At 39.0% G+C, this 20,238-nt stretch overlaps 1 protein-coding gene across 11 annotated transcripts in view; it reads left to right on the top strand.

Annotated features, from left to right (window-relative positions):
* Positions 1 to 20,238, top strand: part of MAST4 (microtubule associated serine/threonine kinase family member 4) — a 581,240-nt gene that overhangs the window by 537,685 nt on the left and 23,317 nt on the right. For all 11 annotated transcript variants that reach the window (XM_055251510.2, XM_055251508.2, XM_055251507.2 and 8 more), the window contains 9 exons: positions 4,351 to 4,559; positions 5,960 to 6,098; positions 7,636 to 7,768; positions 8,634 to 8,799; positions 10,663 to 10,764; positions 16,219 to 16,341; positions 16,525 to 16,637; positions 18,753 to 18,880; positions 19,228 to 19,463. In XM_055251510.2, coding sequence (XP_055107485.2) covers positions 4,351 to 4,559; positions 5,960 to 6,098; positions 7,636 to 7,768; positions 8,634 to 8,799; positions 10,663 to 10,764; positions 16,219 to 16,341; positions 16,525 to 16,637; positions 18,753 to 18,880; positions 19,228 to 19,463 — 1,349 coding nt within the window. The remainder of the gene's footprint in view (positions 1 to 4,350; positions 4,560 to 5,959; positions 6,099 to 7,635; positions 7,769 to 8,633; positions 8,800 to 10,662; positions 10,765 to 16,218; positions 16,342 to 16,524; positions 16,638 to 18,752; positions 18,881 to 19,227; positions 19,464 to 20,238) is intronic.

Raw genomic sequence — 20,238 nt, 5'->3', positions numbered from 1 at the left:
AGTGGTTGAACTAATTTACACTCCCACCAACAGTGTAAAAGTGTTCCTGTTTCTCCACATCCTCTCCAGCATCTGTTGTTTCCTGACTTTTTAAGGATCACCATTCTAACTGGCATGAGATGGTATCTCATTGTGGTTTTGATTTGCATTTCTCTAATGACCAGTGATGTTGAGCTTTTTTTCATATGTTTGTTGGCTGCGTAAATGTCTTCTTTTGAGAAATGTCTGTTCATATGCTTTGCCCACTTGTTGATGGAGTTGTTGTTTTCTTGTAAATTTGTTTAAGTTCTCTGTAGAGTCTGGATATTAGCCCTTTATCAGATGGATAGATTGCAAAAATTTTCTCCCATTCTTTGGGTTGCGTGTTCACTCTGATGATAATTTCTTTTGCTGTGCAGAGGCTCTTTAGTTTAATTAGATCCCATTTGTCCATTTTGGCTTGTGTTGCCATTGCTTTTTGTGTTTTAGTCATGAAGTCTCTGCCCATGCCTATGTCCTGAATGGTATTGCCTAGGTTTTCCTCTAGGGTGTTTATGGTTTTAGGCCTTACATTTAAGTCTTTAATCCATCTTGAGTTAACTTTTGTATGAGGTGTAAGGAAGGCATCTGGTTTCAGCTTTCTGCATATGGCTAGCCAGTTTTCCCAATACCATTTTAAATAGGGAATCCTTTCCCCATTGCTTGTTTGTGTCAGGTTTGTCAAAGATCAGATAGTTATAGATTGTATGGCATTATTTCTGAGCCCTCTGTTTTGTTCCATTGGTCTATATATCTCTTTTGGTACCAGTACCATGCTGTTTTTCTTATGGTAGCCTTGTAGTATAGTTTGAAGTCAGGTAACGTGATGCTTCCATTTTTGTCTTTTGGCTTATGATTGTCTTGCCTACGCAGGCTCTTTTCTGGTTCCCTATGAAATTTAAAGAAGTTTTTTCCAATTCTGTGAAGAAAGTCAATGGTAGCTTGATGGGGAATAACATTCAATCTATAAATTGCTTTGGGCAGTATGGCCATTTTCACAATATTGATTTTTCTGTCCATGATCATGGAATGTTTTTCCATTTGTTTGTGTCCTCTCTTACTTCCTTGAGCAGTGGTTTGTAGTTCTCCTTGAAGAGTTCCTTTATATCCCTTGTAAGTTGTATTCCTAGGTATTTTATTCTCTTTGTAGAGTTGTGAATGGGAGTTCACTCATGATTTGGCTCTCTGTTTGTCTGTTACTGGTGTATAGGATTTTTGCACATTGGTTTTGTATCCTGAGACTTTGCTGAAGTTGCTTATCAGCTTAAGGAGATTTTGGGCTGAGACGATGGGGTTTTCTAAATATACAGTCATGTCATCTGCAAACAGCAACAATTGACTTCCTCTTTTCCTAATTGAATACAATTTATTTATTTCTCTTGCCTGATTGCCCTGGCCAGAATTTCCAATGCTATGTTGAATAGGAGTGGTGAGAGTGGACATCCTTGTCTGGTGCCTGTTTTCAAAGGGAATGCTTCCAGTTTTTGCCCATTCAGTATGTTATTGGCTGTGGGTTTGTCATAAATAGCTCTTATTATTTTGAGATACGTTCCATCAATACCTAGTTTATTGAGAGTTTTTAGTATGAAGGGCTGCTGAATTTTGTTGAAGGCCTTTTCTGCATCTATTGAGATAATCATGTGGTTTTTGTGATTGGTTCTGTTTATGTGATCGATTACGTTTATTGATTTGCGTATGTTGAACTAGCCTTGCATCCCGGGGATGAAACTGACTTGATCGCAGTGGATAAAATGACAACATTTGTATATCAGTGCTTATCTTCTATTTGAGGGATGGCCAAGTTGTTTTCTGTGCTCCTTTGTATGTCTGTCCTGCTACCATCATCTGATTAGGAGCAACTCAAGTTATCTGTGGATTCTTGATAGTATCTGATCAGTAGCTGATAAAAGAAAAATATACTAAAAGCCTTTAATCTGATACAAAAATAACTAGTAGTTGGTTGTTTAATTTAAAAGTTGGTCAAAGTACGAAATAATTTGAAAAGATACGTATTTTAAACATTTTAATGTAACCTAAATATACATAAATTTCCTAGTCTTTTGATGGAAGGCCTTTTCAAGAAAGCCAGTGTAAACCAGGCTTACAATACATTGTTTCTGTTTTCCAATTTAACTTCTTTAATGGTGAAACAAGAAATTGAAGCAATATGAATGTAGGAATCTAGATTTTTGTTATTTTTTTCAACTTTTGCAAATCTCGTCACCCACATTAAATCAACAGGAACTTAATTTAGTAACTGACATTTATTAAGACTTTCTAAAACATTCGTTTACTTTTCTGATAAGCAATAGTGCTTTCCCTTTTTACACTCATGTTCCTGTTTAAATATTTGTTTAAATTAGTTAATCTTAATATCAAATGTAGCCAGCAAAACAGGTGTGGGAATCACTCAGAATGGTGGGAGCCCAAGGCTTTGGTCATCCTGAAGAGTACCACCAGTCGGCGTAGAAAGCGCTGGGCACCCAGCTGGCTGGTTTGCAGTGGGAGTAACGGCACTAGATCATTCAGTGCATTGATTATAGGAGGTATGGTTAAGAGAGTTTTTTACTATACTGTGAAGGAAGAACTAGAAAACCAAAGAAATGAGAAGAAAAATATGAGCAAAGCAAAAATAATAATAATGTTTAGACCGAGACAAAAATATAGATGTGTGATTTGCCGAATAAAGGAAAAAGATGAGCATGATGAGAAGACAGAGATAAAGATAAACATTCATGAAAGAAAAAGTAATTCCAAGCTGAACACTTAAGGAAAGAATATTAACATTGATTGAATTGGGATTGAATATAGTTGAAATTTATTTCAGTGAATCACCCTGATATATTGATTGAGCAGGAGCATAGGGTGTTCTAGGCCTCCTTGCAGTCATTGTTCAGGGACGGCTAAGTAACTAGTGGAAAATCCATTTCAGGTCACATACCCCCTATTTTATAAGGTGGGCACTGGACATACTTCACTGTGATTGATGGCTCTTCAGGTAAATGATTTCTTGTTTGATCATTGGAGATTTCAAACTTGTTCTCCCATGATATTGACAGGTGAGGAGGACTTGTGAGAAAGGAGCCCATCCAAGACATGTTCCTTGTTGCTCATCATTTTCAGATGAGCTGTTAAGACTCCTTCTGATTCTCTTCTTTACTTTATCCCAAGCCTCATTGGGTCCCTTGTCTTCACCTAGACATAATTGGCTCTATAAAGTATTTGGGTGAAGCTTTAGGTAGAGATTGAGTGTAGCTTGGTCTGGTTATAGAGTTCCCTGACACCTTGACCGTGGGTCTGAGAAAACAGAAATACAGCTCTATCGTTGGCCCACTCTTATGCTGGGACATGCATTTCTTGTTGAAACGGCCGTGGGGTAGCACATGCTGAGGACTGTAGTGAGGAAGTATGCTACCCTTTGTTGCAGGACAGCCCCATATAATGTGTTAAACACATACTTCTCATTTATCTGGAAATTTCTTTGGAAGTAAATGTCTCTGAATTGGAAGCCAGATACTCTAAGAAGCTATGGGGTTTTTTGCGGATCCCAACGGTATCATTTAGAAAATTATTGCTTTAGGGTTCAGGCACGGTGGCACACGCCTGTAATCCTAGCACTTTGGGAGGCCAAGGAGGGCATATCACTTGAGGTCAGAAGTTCAAGACCAGCCTGGCCAACATGGTGAAACTCTGTCTCTACCAAAAAACATGCAAAAAATTAGCTGGGCATGGTGGTGTGCACCTGTAATCCCATCTACTTAGGAGGCCGAGGCACAAGAATCTTATGAACCCAGGAGTCAGAGGTTGCAGTGAGCTGAGATCATGCCACTGTACTCCAGGCTGGGCGACAGAGCAAGACTCCACCTCAAAAAAAAAAAAAATTATTGCTTTAGTTGGTTGAGAAAAAGTGTCTAATATATATCTAATGCTAGAAAGGATCTAGCTTGTTATATGTGTGTAACTTTGTTAATTCTTTCCTGTTCTGACATATATCGGATTTTGATGTGTTCGTGGAAAAACTGAAAATGTCAGCTAGGTATTAGGAAACAGCTCACTTTGGGGACTGCTTTTTTCCTTCCTTTAGCAGTGAAGATGAATCTGATGCCTGAATGTGACCCTTGACCTTTAACTGAAAGAATTTGAAAAAAAAATCAATCTAGCCAAAGGAGTTTAGCCTGGGATGGGATGTTTGTAGCTGCCAGCTTGTGTAAGCTACATTCCACCTGCCGTGGGAACTTTTAAAAAGTTGATGATTTATATGGTTTACTGTATCCCCAAAACATCCTTACTTTCTCTCCTCCTGTCAACCCCAATACTTCTGCTCCTTTTCAGGGCAGTCTACTTTGTTCGGCATAAAGAATCCCGGCAGAGGTTTGCCATGAAGAAGATTAATAAACAGAACCTCATCCTTCGAAACCAGATCCAGCAGGCCTTTGTGGAGCGGGATATCCTGACTTTTGCAGAAAACCCCTTTGTTGTCAGCATGTATTGCTCCTTTGAAACAAGGCGCCACTTGTGCATGGTCATGGAATATGTGGAAGGTATCTGACACGGAAAACATGACACCTGTACCTAGAAATCCCTTGCTCATTTGTGTTGTTGAAGCTTTCTGTGTTTGTGCCACATAATGGCTGTATCCACCTAGGAACTGAAACCAGGCAATGAGATGGCTGTATTCCCAGTCATTATCTTCTGATAATTGCTTGTAAAGTGCCTGCTCTACTATAACAAAGGGAAAATTAGCGCTATCTGGAAAAAAGGTTGTTTATCTTTTTTAATAGTTTTTAATCCTAACTACCTCCTCTCAATTGGTCATTAAAGTTGGAATATAGGTGATGGGATTTTTTTCTACTTATTTTTATTACATATCATAAAAGTACTCATCACAATTAGTCTTCTTACAGAAAGAAATATATATTCTTTTCAGTCTATGGTATGAAATAAAATGGAAAAGGAGATACAGTCAAGAAAATGCAGCCAGTCTTACTGATTTTTAGCTTTTTTTTTCTTTCTTTAAGAGGTTTATGGACTACCTTTTCAATGCTCCAAGTAATCTTATTTCCATCAATTTTATATTAAGTTTCTGAGTTCAAGTGACCATGACTTGTTGACATAAAGTTAATAAGATGAATAGATTGGTAACAATTTCAAAGCATCTAATTTAAGCTGTTGTCATTGAACAGAATCCCAAAACTATAAAACTCAAAGAAACATTAGATATCCTTTTAGTTTAACCTTTCCACTTCATAGATGAGCGAAATAAAGTCCAAGAAAGGAAGACTTACTAGATAGAGTGGTAGATAAAAGACAAAAATGTAGCTTGCCTTATTTTCACCCGGTGTTCTTTCTGCCACACCAATATTTTGCTTTTTTAACCTCTGTTGTGGTTATCTTAACAAAAACAATTACTAACATTTATCACACATTTAATATGTGATATGTGTTGGGCAATATCTTAAATTCTTTATATAGATTATCTCATTTAATTCTCCTAAAAATTCTAACAAAGATGGCATTATTACCATCCTCGTATTACAGGTGAAGGAACCAAGAGTAGTTTGCCTAGGATGTCTCAGCTGGTAAGAGGCAGAGCTAGAATTTGGATTCAGGTAGCCTGATTCTAGAATCCATGTTTTATGCTGGTATATTTTAAATTGTTACCATGATCCTAAAATTATGCTAGCAGTTCTTTAAAGTACAGTTTCACTTCAGAGCCAAACCTCCTCTCTTATGAATACTACTTCTTAAATAAAAGTCTGTATTTTCTCCATATCATGTCTTAGTTAGAAACATGGTAGGTTAATACACAGACTCCAGTTGTGACTATGATATGCTGTGTCTATGGGTAGAGATGATTTCACCTTGAAATTCTGCAGTCTAAACTAGTTTTCTCCATTAAGCCTTGATCCTATAGCTATTAACTCTTTTTCCTGTGTTATAGGGGGAGACTGTGCTACTTTAATGAAAAACATGGGTCCTCTCCCTGTTGATATGGCCAGAATGTACTTTGCTGAGACGGTCTTGGCCTTGGAATATTTACATAATTATGGAATTGTACACAGGGATTTGAAACCAGACAAGTATGTACACAAATGAAATATATGCCTTCTTTTGCCCAATACAAAGTTCTCATATGTTTATAAAGCTGTTTTCTTTTAATGCAATGTACATTTTTAAATTCTTCCATAATGTCCAAAATGAGTTGTTTTAACAGTATATACGGTAATTTGTATGTAAATCTTTAAAAGATATGCTTATTTGAAGTTCAGGAAACTCATGGAAAAAAGGATACAATGCATATATATGTATATTTTTTTCTTTTTTATACTTTAAGTTCTGGGATACATGTGCAGAACGTGCAGGTTTGTTACATAGGTATACACACGCCATGGTGGTGTATGCTGCACCCATCAGTCCATCATCTACATTAGGTATTTCTCCTAATGTAATCCCTCCTCTAGTTCCCCACCCCCAATGACAAGAGAAAAAGATAATGATAAAGCCAGAGTTCATTTTTTTAAGTTTTTTTTTTAATGGTGTAAATGTGATAATAGCTTCATAGAATGCTACTAGTTGTTTTCTGGATAGTTTCTTTATTTGGTGTCATACTTAGATTGCCTTTTCCTACTCCAAGATGAAGTGCTTGATATTACATTCTATTTTACTCACAATTTAATTTTTTAGTAATTTTTAATTTATGTGGAATTGATTTTGGTATCTGATTTGAGATACAGATAGACTTTTTTTCCCGGATGACTAGCTATTCATCTTGACACCATTTATTAAATATTTCATGTTTTCTCCACTAATTTGAGAAGCCTCTAAAAACATTACATATTAATATGTAAAGACTTTAAGTGTGCTGAAAAGTGTATGATAAAATTGACTCATGCTCATTCTACAAAATTTGAAAAATTCAGGGGAAAAAAAGAAAAAATTTATCTGCAACATTACCAAAGACAACTATTAAAATTTTGGGATATTTCCATCCAATAGCTTTTTAAAAAATACCTCTATTCTTTTAATTTTAAAATTACTGTAATACTGTATATACTATTTAAACTTTTTATTTTCCCACTTAAAATAAAAAGTTTTAAATATATTTAATTGCAGATTCTTTGCATGTGTAAGAAATATAGGTTTTGTGCTTAATGAGTAGAAATTTAAATTAGAGATGGAAGTTGAAATCTGAAACAATACAGTATTTTTCTGTTTTTCTTTATCTTACGTCTCATTTGAATCACAAATGGGTTCCTTAGTTCCTGGTGTATGCCCTTCCTTTTTTATTTTCTTATTGTGAAAATGGAAAGGGATCAGAGTTTCATACTTGAATTTTTCTAAGAGTTTCAAAGTGTTAGAAATGATGCTTTATGTGGCTGTTCCAACAAAGATTAGCTACACCTTGTCTCTAGCCCTCCCTTGTGAATTACACTCAGCTGCTAGACGGAGGTATTTGACATCTTTGTGTGACTCCATCTCTTTCCAGGCCAGGTTTGGTAATAAGCTTGATGCCCATGTATTAAATAGTCTTAGAAATTGATGGGGGTAGAGAAGAAATGAAAATAGATAACCAGCTTATAAACTGATTATTGTGTTATATGTCCTTCTGCCTCATAGCTTGTTGGTTACCTCCATGGGGCACATAAAGCTGACAGATTTTGGATTATCTAAGGTGGGACTAATGAGCATGACTACCAACCTTTACGAGGGTCATATTGAGAAGGATGCTCGAGAGTTCCTGGATAAACAGGTAAGCTTGGGTGCCATGTAGTTTATTGAGAAATACCAAGTATGGTATTGCCAGTGAAGTTCCGAATCAACTTGTGTGGGCCATCTTCACGTTAGTGCTGGTGGTTTAGATGTCTGTAAAAACTTTACATTTAATAAAGTGCAAATTGCTCCCATTTTTCTCCCTGGGCCTCTTTGAATTGTCTGCTCCATCTACATTCCTCCCCCAACATTATGGTCTATTAGCAAGACGAACGATCTAATTGCACACAAGTGAGAGTGTGAGAGAGACAAATGGAATACTGTTTTTGTAAGGAATTCAGGAGTCTCAGTAGAGTACTCGTGAAACTCATGATGCATTGTACCATCACGGGTGCTAAATCCAAGCCACGGCCCATTTCCCTTTAAGCATGCCTCATTACCATGTGTCCACAATCTGTTCATTGTAAAATTACTTAAGGTAAACGCATCTCAACTGTCATTGCTTTTATGAAATAACCTGTGTGTGAATGTATTTTGGTCATATAGATACTAAAACTCTCTCTGACAATGACAAACTTAAAAATGCATTATTATTTTAAATGTAAGGATTATAAGTGGTTTTAATATTGTATAATAGGTAAAACTACCAAACAGGGTCAGATTCTCAATTTGAAAGTAAACATTACATATAATTTAACATTAGAGCAGAACTGTAAACTTCCCATCTTTGGTAATAATTCTTTGCCTTGGTATTTTAAATATCTTTTTATAATTGTTGCTCTTAAGTTCTTTGTCCATGTGGTTCCATGGTGCATTCTGGGCAAAATAATTGGTGACTAGCCACCTTGCTCATTTTAATTCATGTCTAATATTCCAATTATTCTAATATTGCAATTATCTTTTAGGTCTGTGGCACACCTGAATACATTGCACCAGAAGTTATTCTGAGGCAGGGTTATGGAAAGCCGGTGGACTGGTGGGCCATGGGGATTATCCTCTATGAATTTCTGGTTGGATGCGTGCCATTCTTTGGGGATACTCCAGAAGAGCTATTTGGACAAGTCATCAGTGGTAAATATCATCAGGAGTTATCTTTAAGTCACTGTTGGGAAGCAGCTATTTAATGTAAATCTGTTGAGTGTCACATTTTTCACTACTAAAATGTTAACTTTTATCAAACAGTTGAGCCAAGAAATTGAAAGAACTGACTCATCAAAGCATATAACTGGCATTCTTAATCTCAGGAGAGCAATTTTTGTTGAAAATTGATCTGAAGAAATGTTTTTAACATGGAATTTGGAAATGTACTAGCAACAAAACCATTTTTTATCGTGTGCTTTTTCTGCAAAGGAATTTGGTGTGGGATTTACAGGCAATTTAATTGCCATCCAGTCTTCCTTTCCATGATAAGAAAGTTGCACCAGAGAATAAAAGGTTAATGTGGGTAACATTTACATAAATGGGGAAAATGGTTAATGGCATAATGAAGAAATTAACAAAAATGTAATAAACTCTAAAACAAATGTCTACCAAATAATAAATAATGAGAATGGGAAAGAAGCAAGTTGAATCCACAGATTGTTAACGATTTCATTGGTAGTTGTTATGGTGTAATGTTATTTCTGTAACAGCTGTTCATCTTTCATTTAAAATTAAATAACTTTTAGATCTTAACCTGCAAGCTGACCCTAACTATTGTATGTGGCCTGTGGCAAAACTAAATGATAATTAAATAGGGTTTATCACTACCCTACCTGCCGATTTTATAAATTTCCTTGGAACATAGATCAGAAAGGCCTCTCTTCTTGAAAGTTTGTCAGGCATCACTGACATCTTTACCAGCCACGTAGAGTCTATTTGAACTGTGTTTACAAGGTCTAGCAGTGGAAGTAGGGGAAAAATTCATTTTGCATATGAGGAGCCCCTTTATCACAGTATTCTTTTCTATCTTTGACTTTGCAAGCCGGGCATATTTGTAAACTTTAACAAAGCAGAATTGTGAGTTGCCTGCAGTGTATGACCCCTTTATACAATATCTGAGCTGTTTATGGATTTATAACTAGGCTGTTTTCTGATATACTGAAGCCTGAATGGCAAAGGGAATCAACTGTTTAATTAACACAAACAGCAAATGCTGGCTTTGTTCTTGATGCCTTACGGCTCAGATGCATATTCATGTTTTATTTTCCAAATCAGATTTAAACTGCAGCAGAGGAAGCTAGAGGCAGGCACACACAGAAATAACTCATGTTTTTATTGCATTTCCGTACACACAAGCACGCACACCTATCTTCAGGCAAACTCCTTCAGAATGAGAATGTATTCTTAATATTTATGACAGATTTTAAATACTTCCATTACTATGATTACTTTGGTTTTTTTTTTCTTTTTCTTCCGTCTTAGCACTTTGACCTTTTTGTTTGTTTGTTTCTGGAAATAGTTATTTTTACAAAATTACTTCTTGCTTCTTAGAGCCGAAGAACTCTATGGCTGTGGCCAAATTCTCAGTTGAGGAAATTAAGAGAGAAAAATCTTACCCTGAGATAATCCCTGGATGGATATATTAGCCACCGAAATGGAGGTGTTGAGAGTTTCTATTATTTTAAGTCTTTTAATAACTAGAGAGGCAACTTTTTGGAAGCCAATTCTTTGAAAGAAAAATGAATTTAAAAAGCAAATGAAAGATGTGCTTATTGAAATATTCTCTTCCTACCTTGTAAAAAATCTGTGCTACTTATGTCTTGTAAAAGAATGCTTCTCAAACATGACTGTGTTTAGGAATCTATTGAAGATGAAATGCAGACTCTGATTTAGTAGGTCTGGAGTGGGCCTGAAATTCTGCTTTTCTGACAAATTCCCAGGTGATGTCCATGTTGCTGGGACCTGGACCCTCTTGTGAACAATATGGTTATAAACAACTTTTCTTCCTTCTAGATGAGATCAACTGGCCTGAGAAGGATGAGGCACCCCCACCTGATGCCCAGGATCTGATTACCTTACTCCTCAGGCAGAATCCCCTGGAGAGGCTGGGGACAGGTTAGAGCCCATGTGTTTTAATTTTGCTAATATGCAAGAAATAATGTCTACATGGAGCGCTCGGAAGCTTTTGTTGTTTTGCTTTTGCATACGCAACATCTGTTAGTTGATGTAGAACATGACTGCAACACATTATAGCAATAATATTTTGGATTTTGTTTTCTGATTCAAAACAGTGTGTACACTAAGAGGGTTGGTTGGTTGTCTTTGTTTCTTGTTGTTTTTGTGTTTGGCAAAGCAGAAATTTTGCTTAATTTGTTTCAATAAATAAAGCTTCTCTGGAAGAAAACCTCAAAGGCACATGTAACTCTTCCATCCTGAAAAGCGTGCATCTTAAATAACTTGAAACAGAGGGTTCGATATTTGGAACTCTTTTTGTTGTTGTCTTTAAATATACATCCCCATACGGATTTGACCCAGCACGTTACTATACACAGGCTTTGAAATGGGTTATCAGTACTTGGACTAATTACTAGAAATGAGTGTCTGGGGTTGAACCATGCTGTCCTATCACAGATGTCAGCACCATGACCCAAGAAAGAGAATTAAAAACCACTGCCTTTCAGGATTAACAAGATAGTAGATTTGTTTCTTGCTGATTATTTTTTCTGACTGTTCTGCCAGCATTTTATTCCCTTTTCTTCTCTGTATTCTGAATAGACAGACTTAGCGATCCCAGTATAGAGTCCCAGTCTGCCCGAGTATGTGAATTTATGTAGATGAGACTAAATATTAAATATAAATGCACATAGTCTAGGCAGCAGCCATAATTTTCATCAGTGAAAAGTGTTGGCTTGATGGGTTGTTTACTCTGGGCTATTTCATTCTACCCCCATTTTAATAGAAATAACAGAAAATACTGAAGAAAATAATTTTCTCCCCCATTTTTTTCCAAGACAAAAATTTGAAACAGTTCCAAATATTTATTGTATCGTATTCTCCACATTCACCCACCGATTCTCCTGTTGGAGGACTCTGTTCTTACCTAAGTATAGATGAATGCTGTCCTACTAGAGTTTATGATAATGCATTACAGCAAGGGTCAGCAAGCTACAGCCAGATTTGTCCCACAGCCTGGTATTATAAATAAAGCGTTACTGAAACACCTCCATGTCCACTCATTTAGGTATTGTATGGCTGCTTTCATGCTACAAGGGCAAAGTTAGGTAGTCATGACAGACCGCATGCCCTGCAAAGACTGAAATGTTTACTGTTTTGCCCTTTACACAAAAGCTTTGGAGACCCTGCATTAGAGAATCCAAGAAGGCTTAAAATTAGGACTTGACTAGAAAACTTCTTTTAGTTGAGCCTCTCACTAGAGCACCTTGTGCCTTTTTTTACCTTTTTCAGTGGATGAGTGGACTTTTAACCTGAAAAGCCAATATAAATTGAGGTTGAGAGCATAAACTCCGCAGTCAGCTAGCCTGGGTTTAAATCTCGGCTGTATGACCCTGGACAGGTTACTTCTTTTTTCATTGCTCATCTCCTCATTTGTGGCAAGGAGCTTTTCGAAGTGCTACCTCATAGGATTATTATAAGGATAAAAACAGATCATTCTAGGGAAGAGGAGGCATTCTGCTGGATGGCTTTTTAAAACATTTCCTCCAGAGTCATCTGCTTCATTAACAACAGTTTTATCTTAGAATTATTTTTTAAGTTCATAAACTGACATGATTTCTTATTCTGTTATGAATGCATACTGTCCTAGTCCTTCAATAAGCCCATAATATGTGTTTTTTGTTTGGCTTTTGGTTGGTGGGTGGGTGGGGTGGTTTGTTTGTTTGTTTATTTAGAGATGGCACCTCGCTCTGTTACCCAGGCTGGAGTGCAGTGGTGCGATCTCGGCCCACTGCAACCTCCGCCTCCCAGGTTCAAGTGATTCTCATGCCTAAGCCTCCTGAGTAGCTGGGGCCACAAGCGCATGCCACCACAGCCAACTACTTTTTGTATTTTTAGTAGAGATGGGATTTTGCCTTGTTGGCCAGGCTGGTCTTGAACTCCTGGCCTCAAGTGATCCACCCACCTTGGCCTTTTCCTAAAGTGCTGGGATTACAGGCATGAGCCATCATGCCTGGCCCCATCATATATGTTTTAATCCCTGTTACCTGAGGTCAGGTGTGGAATTTGCCACTTGTGGTGTCATATTGGTGCTCAAAAAGTTTCAGATTTTGGAGCATTTCGGATTTTAAATGTTCAGACTAAGGATGTTCAGCCTGTATTCTGCCCTGTATTTATTCCTCCGGGAAAACTTGGATTCTTGGTTGGGCTTGATTTAACTAGACAAGGATGTGATAATGATCAGCATCTCTGTGTTTATAAATCATAGGCTGCAAGTTACTTCTCTGCACATTTTCTTGTTGACTGCTACTTTCAGTCTTTTTAGGGTTTGACAGTTTGAAGAACAAATCCCCTAACAGAAATCCAGAAGAGACATTTAAAAGACCCTACCCAAGCTCTTAGAATTGTCAAGTGCTTGCCAAACAGGCCAGTCCAACATGACAGGTCCCAGTAGGGCCCAGAGACTGAGGCTGAGAATCCCGCAGGCCTGCCATGCTGCTTCCAATGACAGCGTTTTGTGTTTAATGCATATTTAGTGGGCAAAATAATGCACCGTGAAAATGTGCGAATGCACATTTGCCCAAGAGATTAGAGAGGCTGAGAAAAAGGGTGTGAAGAACATAATGGATGTTTAAGAAACTTCCATGAAAGGAGAGAAAAGGGAAAGTGTTAGTGTCAAAGCATAACTTGCAATTTGGGAGCTTGTCCTACTGGAACTATACTTTTGAACTTGTAGAATATTGAGTTGGCAGCCTGACTCCCTGGACTTCAGAGCTGCTCAGATGTCACTGCTACCCATGTCTTGAATAGTTTCTTCATTGTCCTGAGTCTCAGTTTCCTAGTCTATGGAAATGGGCATTTTATATACTTCACAGGATTATTGTGAGGAGTAAATGCAAAAATGTTCATGAAGGTATCTACATTTACTAAGTACCTAACAGGAGCTCAAGGTATAATGTTTCTTTTACCTTCATAATGAATTCTTACAGTGAGAACTATCATTTGCATGAGTGATTTGTTTTTAGCTCACCATGCTATCACCCGTATTTTACCAAAAGTTTAGCCCAGAGGTCATTTTCCCCCAATTTGTCCCTTTCTTTTCTTCCTTATCTCTCCACAAGTGCCTGAGAAACTGGACCCACTGATACCAGTTTCTCATAAGTGAGGCACAAAGGCCAAAGGGTGAGAAATGTGAACTAAATCAACCATGGGCTGTAAGTCCTTGAGGAGGACCCGTTTGTCATTGTCTACAGAGATGAAACGAAGGCTCTCAGCAGCTTGGGTCCCAGAGGATAGCAGGCAGGGGGTAAAACCCCCGACACTGGCTGCAGTCTGGTTGAGCTCTTGGCCCTAGAGAAGCTGCTTTTCTGATAAAATTGAGCAACCCAAAATGTGAGGGCTGGGCTGCTGATGTGGCCCCATGAGCAGCAGCTGAAGTGATAGTCATTATGGTCTAGTGGAACCATCACTGCACCTAGGAGTCCAGAGATGTGTGTTGTGGGCCACTAACTAGGGCTTTCCCTACCCAACATCTGCACTGTGCTGACGACCTCCATGTTGGATAGGGAAACAGTTAAGCCCTCTTAGCTTGCATATTCTGTTTCTCCAAGTAAAAGAGCACTAGAAGAAAATGAGATGGGCAGTTGTGTATACGGACATTGATTAGGGATAGGTGAGAACAAGGATGCATGGTGGGCTGGAATGAGGCTCTCCAGAGGTGCTGTAGAACAGCCACATGAGTTGGCTCTTAGGCTCAGGTCCCCAGTATTGGCAGTTCTGAATCTGTTTGCAAAGCGATGCAAGAGAGATGGTGGAGTAGGAACAAATTAAAGCATGTGTCCGCCTTATATGTGGCACTGAGGTTGGGCCTGGGTGTTTTTAGGCAGGCCTAGGTTCAGCCTTGAATCTTTGCCCTCTGGGGGTTCGTGGTCCATGGTGCTTTATTGCTTATGCTTCATTTCCACATCCACAAAAGGTGTTGTAATGCCCACTTCATGTGGTTATATTTGATGATTTAATTAAAGGAAACAAGACACTTGTCCTGTAGCATCTAGTGCAGTACTTGTCACAAGTTGGCCCTCAGTCGTAGCTGCTCATGCTTACTGTCAGACTTCAGTATTTTGCTAGAAATGTGAAACCACCTGGATAGAATATGGGGTAAAGATTCTAATTAAATGTTTTATAAAGAAGAATCCATTTCCCCCCTTTTTGGGTAGTTTCTTCACTTTGCTGTTTTCACTCCAATCCATCATTTTCAGAACACCAATTTGCCCTGGCTGGATTTAGAGCTAGGGCTGACACTATGTCTTGTGCTAGAGGGGTCCAACGAGGACAGAGTCCAATCTTTGATCACAGACAGCAACCCCCAACCAAGATTCACAGCTAATTTTGCATTCAACTTGGCATTTCTCATCCTATTTTTTTGGACTCCATAGAGGACAGGATGGGAGGCCTGGGTGACAACTACAAGAAAGAGGCATTTACTTGCACCTAGCAGAGATCTTTTGGCAGGGAGGCTGATTAGTCCCTGTATTAGCTTCTCAGAAATCTCTCTTCTTAGAGTTTTTTCAGGATTGATTCTTTGTTATCTCTCTCTTCAACAATAAGTGTGCTGGTGGCAGGGCAGGGGTCTGATTCTTACGCTATGATATTATAATATGTACCTTTTTCTCTTTATATGGGGTATGGCGTTCATATTTTCGATGGCCTGTCCTTTAAAATCACTCTTTAAAATTATGAGCTGAATTGAAAACATTTCACTGAATTATGCTTTCATGCTGACTTGGCAAAAAGAAGCCTAAAACTTGGAAATGGTGATTGATATTTTGGAGGCATTAAAAGTCTATAAAACAGATTTGTCAGTTTCCTACTCACGAATCAGTAATCCACAGAATCTAATTCTTATCTATGTTAGTGAGCAATCCAATAAAATTGAATGGTAGCCCCTATAAATAATATTTAGGAAAAATTTATCAATATTCACTTTACCTCCAGAGGAAATGTTGCTCTGAACACATTTTGCACCTTGTTAGAATTTCTCTCGGTTTTTAATGAGTGAGTCTGCTGTGGGCCAATATTTATCTACATCTCCAGGTTCAGCATAATGTGATTTTAAGTGGCCATATCATTAACCTTTGAAAAATGGAGGAAGTCATGGAAAAAACTAACAAAGAAAAACAGTGCCATAGCAACTGCTGTTAGCAACATCAAATCTCCTACTGATAAATTATCAGAAAAATTTGTGGGGCTTTGGTTGTAGAATGAAAAAGTATGATTTTCATGTCTGTATTTCTTTGCTGATATGTTCTCAAAATTGTTGTTAAAAACTGATGTTTGCCTTTGCTTAGTGGGGATAGTTTAACACTTTCCTCTTTGTCCCTACCTGCCCCCTTCCAGGTGGTGCATATGAAGTCAAACAGCATCGATTCTTCCGTTCTTTAGACTGGAACAGTTTGCTGAGACAGAAGGCAGAATTTATTCCCCAACTGGAATCTGAGGATGACACAAGTTATTTTGATAGTATGTGCTTTATCTGACATAAAACATTGTTTGGCCTTTACTCGATAAATAATTATCTTTGCTTTTGAACCTTCTCGTATCTCTGAGTTCTTAAACACAATGTTGATACAGAAACTCATAATTAAAATATCTAAATGCTGAAAACCTGAGTAACTGGACCTGTTCCCAAACGTTTCACTGCAGCTCGGTCTGAGAAGTATCATCATATGGAAACGGAGGAAGAAGATGACACAAATGATGAAGACTTTAATGTGGAAATAAGGCAGTTTTCTTCATGTTCACACAGGTTTTCAAAAGTAAGTGAAATGTGGCATAAACACACAGTCTGTCTGGGAGGATCTCTCGCTGGCCAGATAGTATCCCCGAACAGCTGGACACTTACCGTTTTCCAGGGTTTGAGGTCTCCTATGCTTAAACTTCCTTTTTGTTGAAGAAAAGTGACCCCCTCAGCTTACAGTCTGTCCCTATCCCCTAGGCTTTTAGACCACCATTTAACCTTCTCTCTTTCCTATGAGAACAGAGATTCAGAGATAGCTGAGACCTTGGGCTTACCTGAGCTCCGATCCCCTTCAGGAACCCCGGCACCAATATATTTCTCTCTCCACAAATTAAGATATTGTTTTCTTAGCGGCATAGCCTTGCACCCACGGTCTTGTTTTTGGAGTGTGTGACTGCTACTTACGTGATGAACTTGCCTTGAATGTCTCTCACCTGGCTCAGTGCCAGGCTGCAGAGGCATCACTCATTGCTTTCAACCCAGGATGAAGAGTGTGAGGTTCACTGTGTACAGTCATCTCCTAGGTATTACACAGAGTACAACAAAAGGAGAAGGCTCAGTCCTTGACATAAGCAAAGATACCTGGGGACAGTTGACCGTAGGATTGTAAAGTCTCATAACTGCCAGGCACAGTGGCTCATGCCTCTAATCCCAGCACTTACAGAGGCAGAGGCAAGAAGATAGCTGAAGCCCAGGAGTTCAAGACCAGCCCGGGCAGTATAGCGAGACCCCGTTCTCCACATAAAGGAAAAAAAAAAGCCAAAAAAAAAACAGTCTTGTAACCAATAAACAGAAATTATAAGCCATATTGAAAAGGCAGTAGGAAGCCAAGCTAGAATCATTTAGATAATAAAATTGATGCTTGAGAAAGATGCCTTTTTACCAGTAGAGGTAAGAGTAAAAAAACAATTAAAACAAAGAAAACTGATAGTACTGAGACAGAACAGGGCCCTAGGAAAAATGGAAACCAACCTGAGGGCACCCTCCCTCCCTTTTGCTATTTTCAGTAGCTACATATTTTCTGTTGCCATGGCATTTTGCACGATTATTGTTTAGCTTTTCTATAACATTTAGTGATTTTAAAGTGCTCTGTAGCTTTTTCTAAATGATTACCTAGATGCACCTGCAAATTGGCCAGCACTACCCTCCCTGTGTATGGGAATGGCATCGAAGTAAGCATTTCCCTGGAGAAGGTGGTAGCCAGTCTGTCCTAGAGCCAGGACAGAAGCTTTGCTAAGTGTGGACTCAGACCAGGACTGTTCTCTGGGCCATCAAAGACAACAATGCCAACCCCTGTACACTGCCTTCTTTGCCTTGATGGTATTTCATTTTCCCACCATCTCCTGTTCTTTAGCCACTTTCCTGCTATTCCTAGTAGATTATAGGAGGCCTGAGGACCATTCCCATGAGAGCAGCAAGTATCTGAGCAGGGCAGTAGGGAGTGCTTCCTGCCCTAGGTTCTTAGACCCCCATTTTACCTTCTCTCTTTATGAGACAACAGAGATTCAGAGATAGCTGAGACCTTGGGCTTACCTGAACTCCAATCCCCTTCAGGAACCCCGGCACCAACATAGGAAACTGCCTGTCTATAGATGTGATTTGTAAGCGAAACAAATACCTCTGGCTCTTATAACGAAATATGTACTGCATCCTTGCCACACCACCACCCAGTCTTGAAACAGATAATTTATTCTTCTGTTTGCACTCAATTCCAGTTCATTTTTCTTCTTCCCACCCCTGACTGGTGGCCATTAAATCTTTTTCTCTGTTATTTTCTTTTTCCAGTTGACTTCATGGTTAAAAAGTAATCAAGATGTGCATTGATCCCGAGGCCTAGAAACTCCACTGCATCTGTGGATTTTGTTTGCAGATACAAAGTCCGCAACAAGATATGATGAGAGGATGATGAATTCATAGCTCCCTATTCGTATATATGTACGCACACACACACACTCACTCACTCTGACCCTTCCTCTCAGGATTCTGGTCAACAACACTGGAAAGTACTTTCTGAATACGCAATCTTAGTTCAGAATTTAGTTATCCTCTCAAGTTTTCCTCCCAAGACTTGGAGTGTTTTTCTGACAAACTCTTTTTAGTAGATATTAATAAGCACCGATTATTTGCCTTCCAGGTTTTCAGCAGTATAGATCGAATCACTCAGAATTCAGCAGAAGAGAAGGAAGACTCTGGGGACAAAACCAAAAGCACAACCTTGCCATCCACAGAAACACTGAGCTGGAGTTCAGAATATTCTGAAATGTATGTAAAATGCCTCTTAAGTAATATAAGCAGTAGCTACTAGAGCAGAGCTTCTTAAACTTTAGTGAGCATCAGAATACCTGGGGGGATTGTTAAAACACAGATCTCCCACCTCCAGAGTTTCTCATCCAGTAGATCTAGGGTAGAGCCTGAAAATGTGCATTTCTGACAAGTACCCAGATTATGCAGATGTTGCTGCTCTGGGTACCATACATTAAGAACCATTGCACTAGACATCTCTTGGTTAGGCTTATCCAAGTCCAATTTTCACCTGGTTTCTTCCAAAATTCACCTTTAACACAGTTTTCTAGTATGTGTATATGACTTTGTTTTTGCTTTTAATTAAGGCAACAGCTATCAACATCCAACTCTTCAGATACTGAAAGCAACAGACATAAACTCAGTTCTGGCCTACTTCCCAAACTGGCTATTTCAACAGAGGGAGAGCAAGATGAAGCTGCCTCCTGCCCTGGAGACCCCCATGAGGAGCCAGGAAAGCCAGCCCTTCCTCCTGAAGAGTGTGCCCAGGAGGAGCCTGAGGTCACCACCCCAGCCAGCACCATCAGCAGCTCCACCCTGTCAGGTAAGCCCCGGGCCATAGTGCCTGCTGTCTTCCTCACCACACTAAGTGACTCCTAGTGCTCAGTCCCAGAGCGGGCCTCGCCAGGCAGCAAAGATGGGTGTTTTATGCTGCTAGACTTTCTCCATGGCCTCAGTCCTTAGGCTTGGGACACGATCTTCTGAGAGCTAAGATCAGATGTCTCAGACCATTCCTCGGTGCTCAGCCATGCAGCAAACTGTTATTGCTTCAGTTTGACCTTGGGGCCAAACCTCACTTTCTCAGCCAGGTTGCAGGGGATCTTTTAAGGGAAGTCAGAATGTGCTAAGGGAGCGTGTTCTCAGTTGTTGATGCAAAGGTATGTCTTATGCAGTTGCATCTAACTCAAAGTTCAGTGTAAGAGCCAGTATCAAGTAGTCAGCTTGTCAAAATTACCCTTAAAGATGTCTTGAATCACCCGTAAGGCACAGTATAAAGCCAGGTTTCTCTCTAGCATTGAAATGGATGGTTGTTTCTTTGATGGAGCTGGCTTTTGTTAAAGGGTTATCTTGTACCAAATAATTTCTCTCTCCACACTAGACTCAGTGCAGGCTGAGTGCAGCAAGACGCTTAATGCTGTTCTGGTCCATCTAGGACTAAGGATGGCAAAGGGGAGTCAGAAATACCAACATGATTTAAATTGATAGTTTACGTGCATATGAAATAACTCCACTGAAGACAAAAGTTACCTTCCCCATCTCTGGGTAGTTGGAGTAAGAAACTCTGGGTAATTGGAGTAACAAACTCCTGAGACATCTTT

This window comes from Symphalangus syndactylus, chromosome 18, assembly GCF_028878055.3.
Source record: "Symphalangus syndactylus isolate Jambi chromosome 18, NHGRI_mSymSyn1-v2.1_pri, whole genome shotgun sequence".
Taxonomy (NCBI): domain Eukaryota; kingdom Metazoa; phylum Chordata; class Mammalia; order Primates; family Hylobatidae; genus Symphalangus; species Symphalangus syndactylus.
This window is presented reverse-complemented; position numbering and strand designations above follow the sequence as displayed.